The 12,135-nt window shown below is 37.2% G+C and overlaps 1 protein-coding gene across 3 annotated transcripts; it reads left to right on the top strand.

Annotated features, from left to right (window-relative positions):
• Positions 1-250: 250 nt before the first annotated feature.
• Positions 251-11,604, top strand: puml (pummelig). Of its 3 annotated transcripts, none has more exons than XM_028169639.2 (8): positions 255-451; positions 554-650; positions 4,493-4,569; positions 7,279-7,485; positions 8,108-8,282; positions 8,622-8,891; positions 9,368-9,554; positions 10,798-11,604. In XM_028169639.2, exons 2-8 carry the CDS (start codon positions 580-582, stop codon positions 10,951-10,953), a joined length of 1,143 nt encoding a protein of 380 aa, XP_028025440.2. In that variant the 5' UTR covers positions 255-451; positions 554-579; the 3' UTR covers positions 10,954-11,604. The 3 variants fall into 3 exon arrangements, with proteins under 3 accessions (XP_028025441.2, XP_028025440.2, XP_028025442.2); XM_028169641.2 differs by lacking the exon at positions 554-650 and adding an exon at positions 1,733-1,768 and having other exon boundaries at positions 260-451; XM_028169640.2 differs by lacking the exon at positions 554-650 and having other exon boundaries at positions 251-451.
• Positions 11,605-12,135: the final 531 nt, after the last annotated feature.

Genomic DNA, 12,135 nt, shown 5'->3' with positions numbered 1-12,135 from the left:
TAATATCTCATAAGTACTACCGGGAATTTCAGCGATTCTAAACGATAAGATTTTTTCATAAAGAGAGTTATTAAAAATATTAAAATTACTAAAAAAGCCACCTGGTGGGGGGTAGGGAGACTAATAATCGACCGTAGCGACGCCTGCTGGACCGGGCTTTAACTAAAGCAAAAATAAAAATGAGAGTTGCGCATCTATCTCTAATATATTAAGTGTATAATCTATTAAGTGTATAATCTATGGTTATTTGTCTCAAATGTCAAAACAGAACCGAATCAAATCGTTGCGCATAAATTTGGCACATTGTTTCTATTATTTGATTACTATTATAGAAAACTGTTTGAGTAAAAAAAAAATTAATTTAATTTAATGCACATCCCACAAGTGGTTAATGTAAATTGATGAACGTACAAATGGGTAGTGAATTGAATCTAGAGACTACAGAATCCAGGTATTAAATCATTGTTTTTTTTTAAAATATATATTGCGCAACGATTGCTTCCAAATCGTTATTCATAGTTTAGATTTTTTGTCATATTTGTTTCATTTTTAGGATAACGTAAACAGATTCGAGGTGTAATGCCAGGATCTTACATTTGGACTCGAATTCTGTTGCCATTCATTTGTCATGTTATTAACATCTTATTGAGGTAATCGATTTTTTTTTTTCATCCAAAGGACCTAACCCTTTTTTCTTTAATTAATCTAATCAAATTGCTTTCACATTATAATATGGTTAATAATAATAAAAGAAAAATAAACAATAATATGGTAAATAATTACATTTACTAAATTTTCATTAACACAATTCAGTATTGTATTGACGAGAACTGGTTTGTTTTATCAATTATACGCTAAATATCATTTTTAATTGATATCAAAATAAAGATGCCCTTGCCCAATACTGCTAATACTGTTCGTTCCTTGTTGACAGTTTGATTACAATTAATATTATTAAATTTCAAGTAGATATATAGAGATTCAAAAGTTCCCCAATTTAAGCCGTAAACTCATTGATAAGACATGTTACTAAATATTTTTTGGAACCGTAATATGTCACATTACCTAATTATTAATATCAATAATAGATACTAAACAACATTGAAGGAGTATATTCTAAAATTTCATAAGCAAATAATCTTAAGGTAGTTCCCAAGTGGAATAAGAATAGGCAGGGCATGGCACATGTTTCTGCACCCACACATGCACAACTTCATACTACAACACCAAAAACATGCTTCTGCGCAGAGAAAATTAAGTTAAATCTACGGAGTAATAGTACTTTAACATATAAGAACTTTGACACAGTTAAAAAAGATCTTTTCATAAATTTAGTGTTCTTAAATGTATGCATGTGACTAGGAGATGTATGGAAATGGTAGTGCAAGGTAGAAGGGAAGAGGTCATAGAAGAAAACATGGTTGAAGTGTGTGAATGACGATATGAGAGTGAGAGGAATGAGTGTTGAGATGACGGCTGTTAGAAGAGAATGGATTAGAAAAAATTGCTATGCTGACCCCACCTAGTGGGATAAGGTGGTGAAAAAGAAGAAGAAGAAATTTAGTGTTGAACTGTATAGTCAACACTTACATATATAAATAAATAAAATAGAAAAATTTCAATTTACATATTTAATATCAAAACAACAACTGAAGGATGTTTATAACAAGAACCCTTTGCTTTTTGTGAATGTTTTTAATTTATATTTCATTTAAATCTTTAATATTTTCAGATAAGTTTAAGAAATCCAATCAATGGTTACCGACAAGCAAGTCAATATTAAATAGTCGCATGGTTTTGAATTTGATGTTGTGTGAATGTTTCTTAAAACCCAATAAACCCATTCTTAGTTCATTTTCGATGTGCCAAAGTGAGTCACATCCAAATGTTTATAAAAAAATCTAGCAATTAAAAAGGTGGCACAAGAGACAAGGGATTCGGAATTTATCAGAATTGGGGATCTTATCTTTCATAAATGTTCACTTGCTTGTAATTGTTGTAATATAATGAAATTCGGCAAATGTATATTGTACATTTTACAATAATACAATAATTATATGGACCTGGTTTAACAATGAATCTGTACAGATAATTGAATTCTTTGCATGACTACTACCAGATTAATTGAGCTTGCCTCAATCAAATTTGCCTTAACAAGTATTTAAAGTGTGGTGTTTCGGTTTTGAAATTATATTTTATTAACTCGTGTAACTAGCAGTTTTGTTATAAAACCCAAAATACATAACTGAGTGTTAATGAGAATAACTTCTACCTGTTATAAGTAATGAATTATTTTACAGTGTATCTGGGCATACCAAACAAAAAATTATCACATATCCTCCCAATCATACAAGCATACAAATGTGCCATCTATTTCAAACAACATTTAAAAATATATAGGTTAAAAACTAATTTAAAAAATGTACTATTCAGATATAATGTAATTTAAACAATAGTGTTAACTGGGTCTCATTGTAATCACCTAGTTAAATGGTCCAAATACATTTTAATCTTACAAAGAAATTAGTACAATGTGCTTACTAAGTTTGCCGCTAGGGGCGCTGTTCCAACTCCATACAAATTTGAGTTAACTTTTACGCTATCGAGAACGTTAAAAAACTCGCACTAAGCACACAAAACTGTTTTTCACTTTGTGTTCATGTCATTTACATAAATTGTTTTTTGTTGTCCTCCAAAAGGCTTCTTTAAATAACATCGTTGAACCCTATGTCTGTCCTGTTTTTCCAACCGGAATCTCTTTATTTATAAAAAAGCCAAAAAAGAAATAAATTTAAAACTTTTTTTACGTTTTCATTATGAAACGCGTAAACTGTTCTATTTTTTTTTTATAATATTATTCATACGATCTTAATAACCTTTGACCGGGCGAGGCATGATTCATGAATGCAACAGATTGGAATCAGGGCACGATTTATTGTTCTGAGAACTATGTAGCATAGTTATCGAGTTGAGAAACACGTTTTAGGGTATCGTAAAAGCGCAGAAAAATTTGTCACCCTAGCGGACAGCGTAGACTCTCGTCTTCAAACTCCATTAGAATAACGTTTATCCCACGGTGGTGTGACCACCAGAAATATAGACGAACGTAGTGTTCGTACCAGTCTATCATGAGACACGTGCTCACTATCACCAGGTCACATTCAAGAATTATATGGAGAAGTAAATAAAATTAGTTATGAAAATATTATAACTCATTAAACTACTAAACATTTCAATTTGATCATACATCTCAATTTTCATTCGGCTATTAAAGTACATTTTAATTTAAAAAAAAATCCTTCTATACTTCTCGCTAGCCGGTACCAAAAATATATAACTTGAACAAAAATATAAATGTAACTGGATTCCTCCATTAGCGTTTTTACTATTCGCGGCTAAAGATTTGTATATCCGCGGATCTAATCGGTACGTACACATTGATAAAGAGGATTACATTCAGTAGCTATCCAAACGAATATCCTTTGTAAAAGCGCTTTTTATACTCACGGTTTCTGTATTGGCGGCATATTTTTTTTATTTTTTTTTATTTTTTTTTATTGCTTAGATGTGTGGACGAGCTCACAGCCCACCTGGTGTTAAGTGGTTACTGGGGCCCATAGACATCTACAACGTAAATGCGCCACACACCTTGAGATATAGTTCTAAGGTCTCAGTATAGTCACAACGGCTGCGCCACCCTTCAAACCGAAACGCATTACTGCTTCACGGCAGAAATAGGCGGGACGGTGGTACCTACCCGTGCGGACTCACAAGAGGTCCTACCACCAGTAATTACGCAAATTATAATTTTGCGGGTTTGACTTTTACTGCACGATGTTATTCCTTCACCGTGGAAGTCAATCGTGAACATTTGTTGAGTACGTATTTCATTAGAAAAATTGGTACCCGCCAGCGAGATTCGAACACCGGCGCATCGCTCGATACGAATGCACCGGACGTCTTATCCTTTAGCCCACGACGAATTCAGAATTCATATTTACGGAACATAATATTATTACTCGCCAATAAAGAGCTTTTACTGGACATAAAAATAAACTGGAAAATGTCCATTACTACGGTATCTTATTGACATATTTTATTCGAAAAAAAGGCCGCCTCTCTTCCACACAGGAGATACATATTTTGCTTATATTGTGAATTTCATTATTATTAATACTAGTGGTCTCCCAGTAGTCGAGAATCTAATATAATTAATTGAAATTTTATTATAAGTTTGAACATTATTATGTTCCTATTTTCAAAGACTATATTAGACGTCTATAATCACTGATTTCGCCAAGACTATACACTATAGACAAATAATAATAAGAATAAAAAAAAATTATATACTCCTCCGTCCACGCAATTTTCACAAAAGGGGTACAAAGTTTTTTCTTCACGTATTAACATATAGATAACAGCTTCAGTAGTACCAACGTTAGGATAAGATCGAGCGCGGGTAGGTTAAAAAAATGTACATTTTTTTTTTCAGTTGGACCGGTGGTTGGTTCAGCTGGACGCGCCAATCAGATGCGATGCTACGTCATGTCGAGAAGAAAATATTATCATGTAAGTAATGTATGCGATAGTCGTTAATGACCCAAGTGAAGTTGCAAGGGTGTGAAAACCGGACGTTAAAAAGTCTCGATTGAAGCACCTTAGATAAATGAGCTAGGTAGAGTTGCAAGGTGGATCTGGCCTTAAATAATCTCGACTGAAGTACGTTAGAAATAATAAGCTGTTTGTACTTTGAGAAACCTAATCCTAACTAGTTCTACGCTAAGGTGCTACCACAAGAGGTGTACCCTCTGGTGGTATAGGAAGTATACCCCACAGACACAGCCCACTGAGTTTCACTTATCAAATGTTCACGATTGACTTCCACGGTGAAGGAATAACATCGTGTAATAAAAATCAAACCCGCAAAATTATAATTTGCGTAATTACTGGTGGTAGGACCTCTTGTGAGTCTGCACGGGTAGGTACCACCACCCCGCCCATTTCTGCCGTGAAGCAGTAATGCGTTTCGGCTTGAAGAGTGGGGCAGCAGGCAGCGTTGTAACTATACTGATGCCTTAGAACTTATATCTCAAAGTGGGTGGCGCATTTACGTTGTAGTTGTCTATGGGCTCCAGTAACCACTTAACACCAGGTGGGCTGTGAGCTCGTCCACCTATCTAGGCAATAAAAAAAAGAACAAGTACGCGTAAATACTATGTTATCTATATGAATGTATTCTAAAGATTAGATTTCGTATTTCGATTGTTATAAACGTCATAGACGGATAAATAACTCTTAATTGTTCGAATGAGATATAAGTACTTCTAGTTTACATTATTATTAATTCTAAAGATTATAGAAAATTATCTATAAGCGTATATTGGCGTGCGAATTTAATAAATGCTAATAATGTTGGTATAGGGCAGTAAAGTTAAACGAAAAATGCTTTTTTTTTGCACGACACTGCACAACATGCTATTCTAAATAGGAGCATCGTAGAAAGATTAGGGGTGGATTGTGTGAAAGAGGATATGCGGGAGAAGGTTGTGAGAGATGACTTATGATAGGCCTGAATGGAAAACGAGGATATGGTGCACCGATCCAGTATAGTGGGGTATTCGCTATAAGAAAAAACGTGGGGATAATGTCACATTGAATTTTTTTTTGTAAAGAATTTTATGACCTGGTATCTAAGACCTTTAAGTCATGTCTTGTTTCAATTTATATTCTGATTTTTATGAAAAATGATAATATGGATTGAAGTGAAATGAAATGAAGAATGTCACATTGAAAAATAAGTCGAAACGTCTAGGGTACATAAAGCATAACGCATATAAATAGCATAGTCGTTATTTTAGAGGACTTGATACATTTCGTTCACGTCTCTATGCGGTTGGGTTGTCTCAGGTTTTCGATCAGCGCTTACCACCAATGTCAGTTGCTCATTCGTATCTTGCACTAATAGAATCACAGTTCTAGTTGTTTTGAACTTTAAGATACTTTAACTAGGCCAACCTCATATCGATATAAGTGATTCACATATTCGTCATTATAATATTTTGAAATTATTGTGTTACCAGGATGTCGTTCTATTGATAACGATATTATTAACATGTTAACAAGTTTATATTAGATTATTTATGCAATGCAAGTATTTAGATAAATATTTAGGCAATGGACGTGATTTTTTACGTGGAATTAAGAGTTCACTTTATTTTACTTGCAATTTGGTCCAAAGCGTTCTCTTTGGTCTGTATGTGGTTGTAAGCTAATATAGAGGGGGTTTCGGTCGGGTCCTTCGTATCCATTTCAAAGCCAGACTTCAAGGAATTACTTTACTATTTGGTTTGGTTTTTACGAAACTAAGTCGACGTCGCCCAAAACACGTCATTTCGGATCCTCCCGATCCACTAACAGTGCTTTTAGGTACCTTAAGCACCGGTCATCTTTCTCGTCGAACCCGTCGCTTGCGACGAAGGGCTCGACGAGTAAATTAATCCACAGACACAGCCCACTGAGTTTCTCGCCGGATCTTCTCAGTGGGTCGCGTTTCCGATCCGGTGGTAGATTCTGCGAAGCCCGGTGTTGCTAGGGTTCGTGGTAGCAACGTCGCCAGGCTTAAACCCTGTGAGCTCACCTACTAGTTAAGGTTACGCTGAATTAGCCTCTCAAGGCTCAGCTTATGAAGGAAAAAAAAATGAAACTACACCTAAACTGACTTGGCGGTGGGAATAATATCGCCTCTAACTTTTAGTACGTCGTGTGAGCGGTTTACTCGTGTGCCGATTGTTTCAACGAATTATCCGCACAACAGATTATCAATAGCTTATCAGTGACCTTATTAAAACGATCCGGAACGACCTTGAACGATAACGTATTTGCGTTATTGACGACGCGAAAAATACTCGCGCAATGACTTTTGGAGCTGGCTTTCGATCGAGATCCTCTATTTTGAAAATTACAAAAATATATCTCGTTTTTCTTTGTTTTTTCACGGTCTACAGCCGTAAATCTTTTTATGTATTTCCTTTTACAGGGCACCATTTGAAAAAGGGTGAAAGAAAATACTATCTTTAGTTGAATGATCGAAAATATTACTCCAAAAAAATCAAAAAATCATAACTAATGTAATATTATTATGTGACTGCATTTTTCTTAAACTATTTCGTAGATAAAATTAGATGTGTGCCGATAAGAAGAGTATATATTTTTAAAGGTTTTAGCATTACAGACTCTGCTTTGGATCGATGGTTTCCACATCAAAGTAATCCGTTGCAGGTTTGAAAACTGCGTACAAAAGGTTCTACGTGGATATCGGCTCAGTGGTCGGTCAGAGCGACAAAATATGGACGGTATCGTTGAACGACGAGTCCTCGAGGACTCCGCTGGTGATGCTGCACGGCATGGGAGCAGGCCTGGCGCTCTGGTGTCCGAACTTCGACGCCCTCGCCGAGACCAGGCCTGTCTACGCCATTGACTTATTAGGTAACTAGCCGTACCCGTCCGCTTCGCTGGGCATTTAAAATTAACATTATTATTTCTCACCTACCCACAAAGATTCTCATCATTAATGCCCCCGCAACTGGTGTAGGGAGTCACTCATATAAACATTAGCCTATCCATTAATTACATGTATTTTCTACACGGATACCAAGTTTCAAGTCAATCGGATGCATGGTTCAGTAGTTGGTATCTTGAGTTTTGACATAATCGCAACTTTCCCATAAAGTTTTTATTTTTCGTGTCTGATAAAAGTGTATATTTTGATTATAAATGTGTATATAGATATATGTTTTAATTTCATATTACTATTATAATATGTATAGCGTTGTATGTTATATCTGTGTGTGGGTTTGTGTGTGTGTGTGTGCGTGCGTGCCTGCGTGCGTGCGTGCTATTATTATTTTCTCAAAAAGTAACACACCTACCACAGGACTCTCTGGACCAAACTTGGTTGACTGGTAGAGAATGTCTTAGGCATTAAGTCCGCCACTGTACAATGTTGAATAACAGCTTAGCATCTGCCTAATACAGCGACCAGCGTAACAACGCAGTAGTGGCTTAGTGTGGACGTATTCAAGAAATGTCGCTCTAAACGTGTTCGAAGGCTTCGGCCGCAGTTCGAGGCCCAAGTTCGCCACGGAGGCCCTGAAGGCGGAAGCTCAGTGGGTCGAGTCTGTGGAGGAGTGGCGCCGCGAGGTCAACCTTCCGCAGTTCATACTACTGGGTCACAGTCTCGGTGGTTATATCGCCACGTCCTACGCCATGAAATACCCTGAAAGGTAGAGTATCATTTTTTTTATTGCTTAGATGGGTGGACGAGCTCACAGCGCACCTGATGTTAAGTGGTTACTGGAGCCCATAGACATCTACAACGTAAATGCGCCACTCACCTTGAGATATAAGTTCTAAGGTCTCAAGTATAGTTACAACGGCTGCCCTACCCTTCAAACAAGCTCGTTGTGCCGATGAGTAGGTTACATAAAATACGAAATTCACTCGGGTGTTTGTCTGTGCCCCTGTACAACAAAATCCCACAAGATGTTCAGAACCTATACATACATAGGTTTAAGAAAACTATTAAAGAACATCTGTGCAATATATAGATAATGTATTTACAGGGTGCGACATTTAATCCTGGCGGATCCGTGGGGCTTCCCCGAGCGTCCGGCCGGCGCCGAGAAGCAGCAGCTCCCGCTGTGGGTGCGCGCCATCGGGACCGCGCTGCAGCCGCTCAACCCGCTGTGGGCGGTGCGCGCCGCCGGGCCCGCCGGCCGCTGGCTCGTCAGCAGAACCCGACCCGACATCTCGAGGAAGTACAACGGATACGTGCACGACGCGGACAACGTCATCCCGGAGTACATCTACCAGTGCAACTCGCAGACGCCGAGGTGAGTACAGCGATGATGATGATGAGTACGAGTAATGTGTTTCGGTTTGAAGGGCGGGGCAGCCGTTGTAACTATACTGAGACCTTAGAACTTTTATCTCGAGGTGGGTGCCGCGTTTTCGCTGTAAATGACTATGGGCTGTCAGCTCGTACACCCATCTAAGCAATAAAAAAAAAACATTTGTTTTGGGAAAATTGAGACTTGAGAACTCGTGTCTTGAAGTGGGTGGCGGAATTTACGTTGTAGATGTCTATGGGCTCCGGTAACCATTTAACATCAGGTGGGCCTTGAGCTCGTCCCATCTAAGCAATAAAAAAAATACATATATAAATAATAAACATCCAGACAAAGACCAAACAAACCTGTTCATCGCACGAATGTTTGCCTAAAGCGGGAATCAAACCTCGGCGCTAACTACTGCACCATTAAGTCAGTCACAGACAATTAATTGTTTTTTTTTATTGATCTACTTTTAGCGGCGAAAGCGCTTTCCACTCGCTCATGACCGGCTTCGGTTGGGCGAAGAATCCGATGGTGAAGCGAATCGACAAGCTGAGCCCGGCCCTGCCCATCACCGTGCTGTACGGCTCCCGGTCCTGGGTGGACAACAGCACCGGCCACGTGCTCAGCGAGCACAGGCCGCACTCCAGAACCTATGTACAGGTACAGGCGTCTGTCCTATAACGCGATTAATTTCGTGTCCGTGCTGTGCCGTGACCGCGTTATACGAAATACGGTACACCGCGTAGTATCGAGCAACGTGTATACCGTGTTGTATCGGAATCATGTCTTGAAGTGTCAAATTTTGTGACAGCCTTATAAGAGTAGCTTCGTTTAAATTTAATTGATTTTTATTATATTTAATGATATTAATACGTGAAGCAAAAACTTTGTACCCCTTTTTACGAAAATTGCGCGGACGGAGGAGTATGAAATTTCCCACACTTATAGAGAATATAGAGAAGAAATGCAGAATGCTAATTTTTTTTTAATTGTGCATTAAAAATACATTAAATCAATAAAGAAAGCATTACACACACTACCATCTATTTGACACACACACACATAGTCTTTGTTAATTGTCAAACTTTTGTCATTGCTTAAAGTCTGTAGTCAAATTGAGAATTAAATTAATATTGTTTATCTTTCTTGGCGAAATCGAAAATTAAAACTTTTTTAAACTTGTACAAGTCTAGAAATTGGCGCAATAATTTTTCAACACACGTTACTGCATACTTGTACAAGTCTAAACTTGCACAAGTATATCGTTACGTGTATGGCTACCATAAAGATTATATTCTGAAGACATTTTAAGCACCAAAAGTTATGTTTGTCAGTATTCAAGTTGTCACGGGCGGTCTTACAAGAACTAACGTTAAAATCTCAAGGATATCCATGATATTTCGACGTTGTGATGACACAAGCCGGGTCGCGTATTCATTCTATCCTCATTTTTAAATTTCTCTTAAAGGCTGCAACTATTTCTGACACGCAATAAACTATTTTTAGGAACCAAAAGTGAATAAAAGTTCTTACTGGTGGTGGAGCTCTTGTGAGTCCGCAGGGGAAGGTACCACCGCCCCGCCTATTTCTGCCGTGAAGCAGTAATGCGTTAACAATAAGGTTTATTTACACTCAGATCGTATGATCGTACGACTTTATCACAATTAAAATAAAACTCAAGGAACCAATCGAACAGTCAAATAAAACGGAATTACAAATAACACGGAATAAAATCGACACATTTTCCGTACGCGACCGCTTCACAAAATGGCCGCGAACCTTTTCTGTACTGCCTTTTATAGACAGCGGCAACCTACCCTCAAATAAAAATGCCAGAGTTAACATTTTCTAGGCGTCTTTTTACCATAGCCTGCCTTTTCTTAAATCTATTGTGTATTTGCAGGTGATAAATGGCGCAGGTCATCACGTTTACTTAGACAAACCGGAGCTATTCAATAAATACGTGTTGGAAGCGTGCAGTAGGGCCGACGAATACGACCCGAGAACTAGCACCGTTGTTGGAGGCGATACGAACAAAACCGAAGAAGTTAATTCTTGATGAACCGTTCGTTTAAATTGTACGGGTTATATGTTATTATTAAATCGCGTGTTTAATCTGTGGTGCGAAGGCAAACGGATCGCAGAACGGAGTGCCTTGTTCGTTTTACCTCATTGACTGTCGTTATCTGTAAATAAAAAATTGTTTATACAAAAATGTTGTGGGAATTTTGTGACCTCATTCTAAAATAGTATTATATAGTTTTTTGGGATGTTTGAGATTTTAATACAAAGGCTTCTTGTGGACGTTGTTTGCACTGGAAACATTTTAGATTTTATTTTTGTTACAAAAATGGGTTTGGTTTTGTCTAGGTTTTGTAATGGGTTTGTAACGGATGCGTATTTCTAGAAATTTGTTTATCGTATTGTCTACGTTGTACATCGGAAGCGTTGTGACATTTAACGAATTAAAACGAACTTCAAATGATTTGACATCAAACATTGTCAACTGTCAATCGTAGACTTAAAATGTGGTTAAAGATAAGACTTTTACTACTCTGTAACGACTTTTAATCAAAATTCCAATTGCCTTATATACTTAACGAATACTGGACAAAACAAAATGTTATATTTTAAACTATTGTTATATAGCCATAGGCTTTTTTGTAACGCAGCAAAAGTTGTTTATTGTAAATAAAATATTAATTTATTATTTGTTATAATTTTTATTTGAAAATTATCGCTGTCTTATTTATTTAAACAAATTTATTAATATAATACATATTATTATGTCAACAAAAACAACTTTTAATTTTAATTTTTTATTTTTGTAAAAAGGATAACTTATTTAACAATAAATACGTAATTTTCTGTGATTGTCGATGGTCGTTAGCGTAGGGCAAATAGGAACCTTTCCGAACAGTTACTTAAAAAAAAAATGTCGCATAAGATGCCGTATAATAAAGTGGATTTATTTTACGTGGTCATGAAAAAATCAAAACTCCTTGCATTGAAACTAGTCGGATTTTTTTTTACCTAGTCTGGTATTATGGTATATGTAAGGCGTTATTCAAACTACTCACGGTTTGGTAGATGAGCTCACGGGGCTCAATTCGGGAGGACTTGCTAACTCTAATTTAGCCCTAGCAAGAGCAGTGCTTCGCAGAATCTACCAACAGCACGGAATCGCGACCCACTGAGAAGATCCGGCGAGAAACTCCCACTGAATTTCTCGCTAGATCTT

Source organism: Bombyx mandarina, chromosome 19, assembly GCF_030267445.1.
Source record: "Bombyx mandarina strain Sakado chromosome 19, ASM3026744v2".
In the NCBI taxonomy this organism is placed as follows: domain Eukaryota; kingdom Metazoa; phylum Arthropoda; class Insecta; order Lepidoptera; family Bombycidae; genus Bombyx; species Bombyx mandarina.
This window is presented reverse-complemented; position numbering and strand designations above follow the sequence as displayed.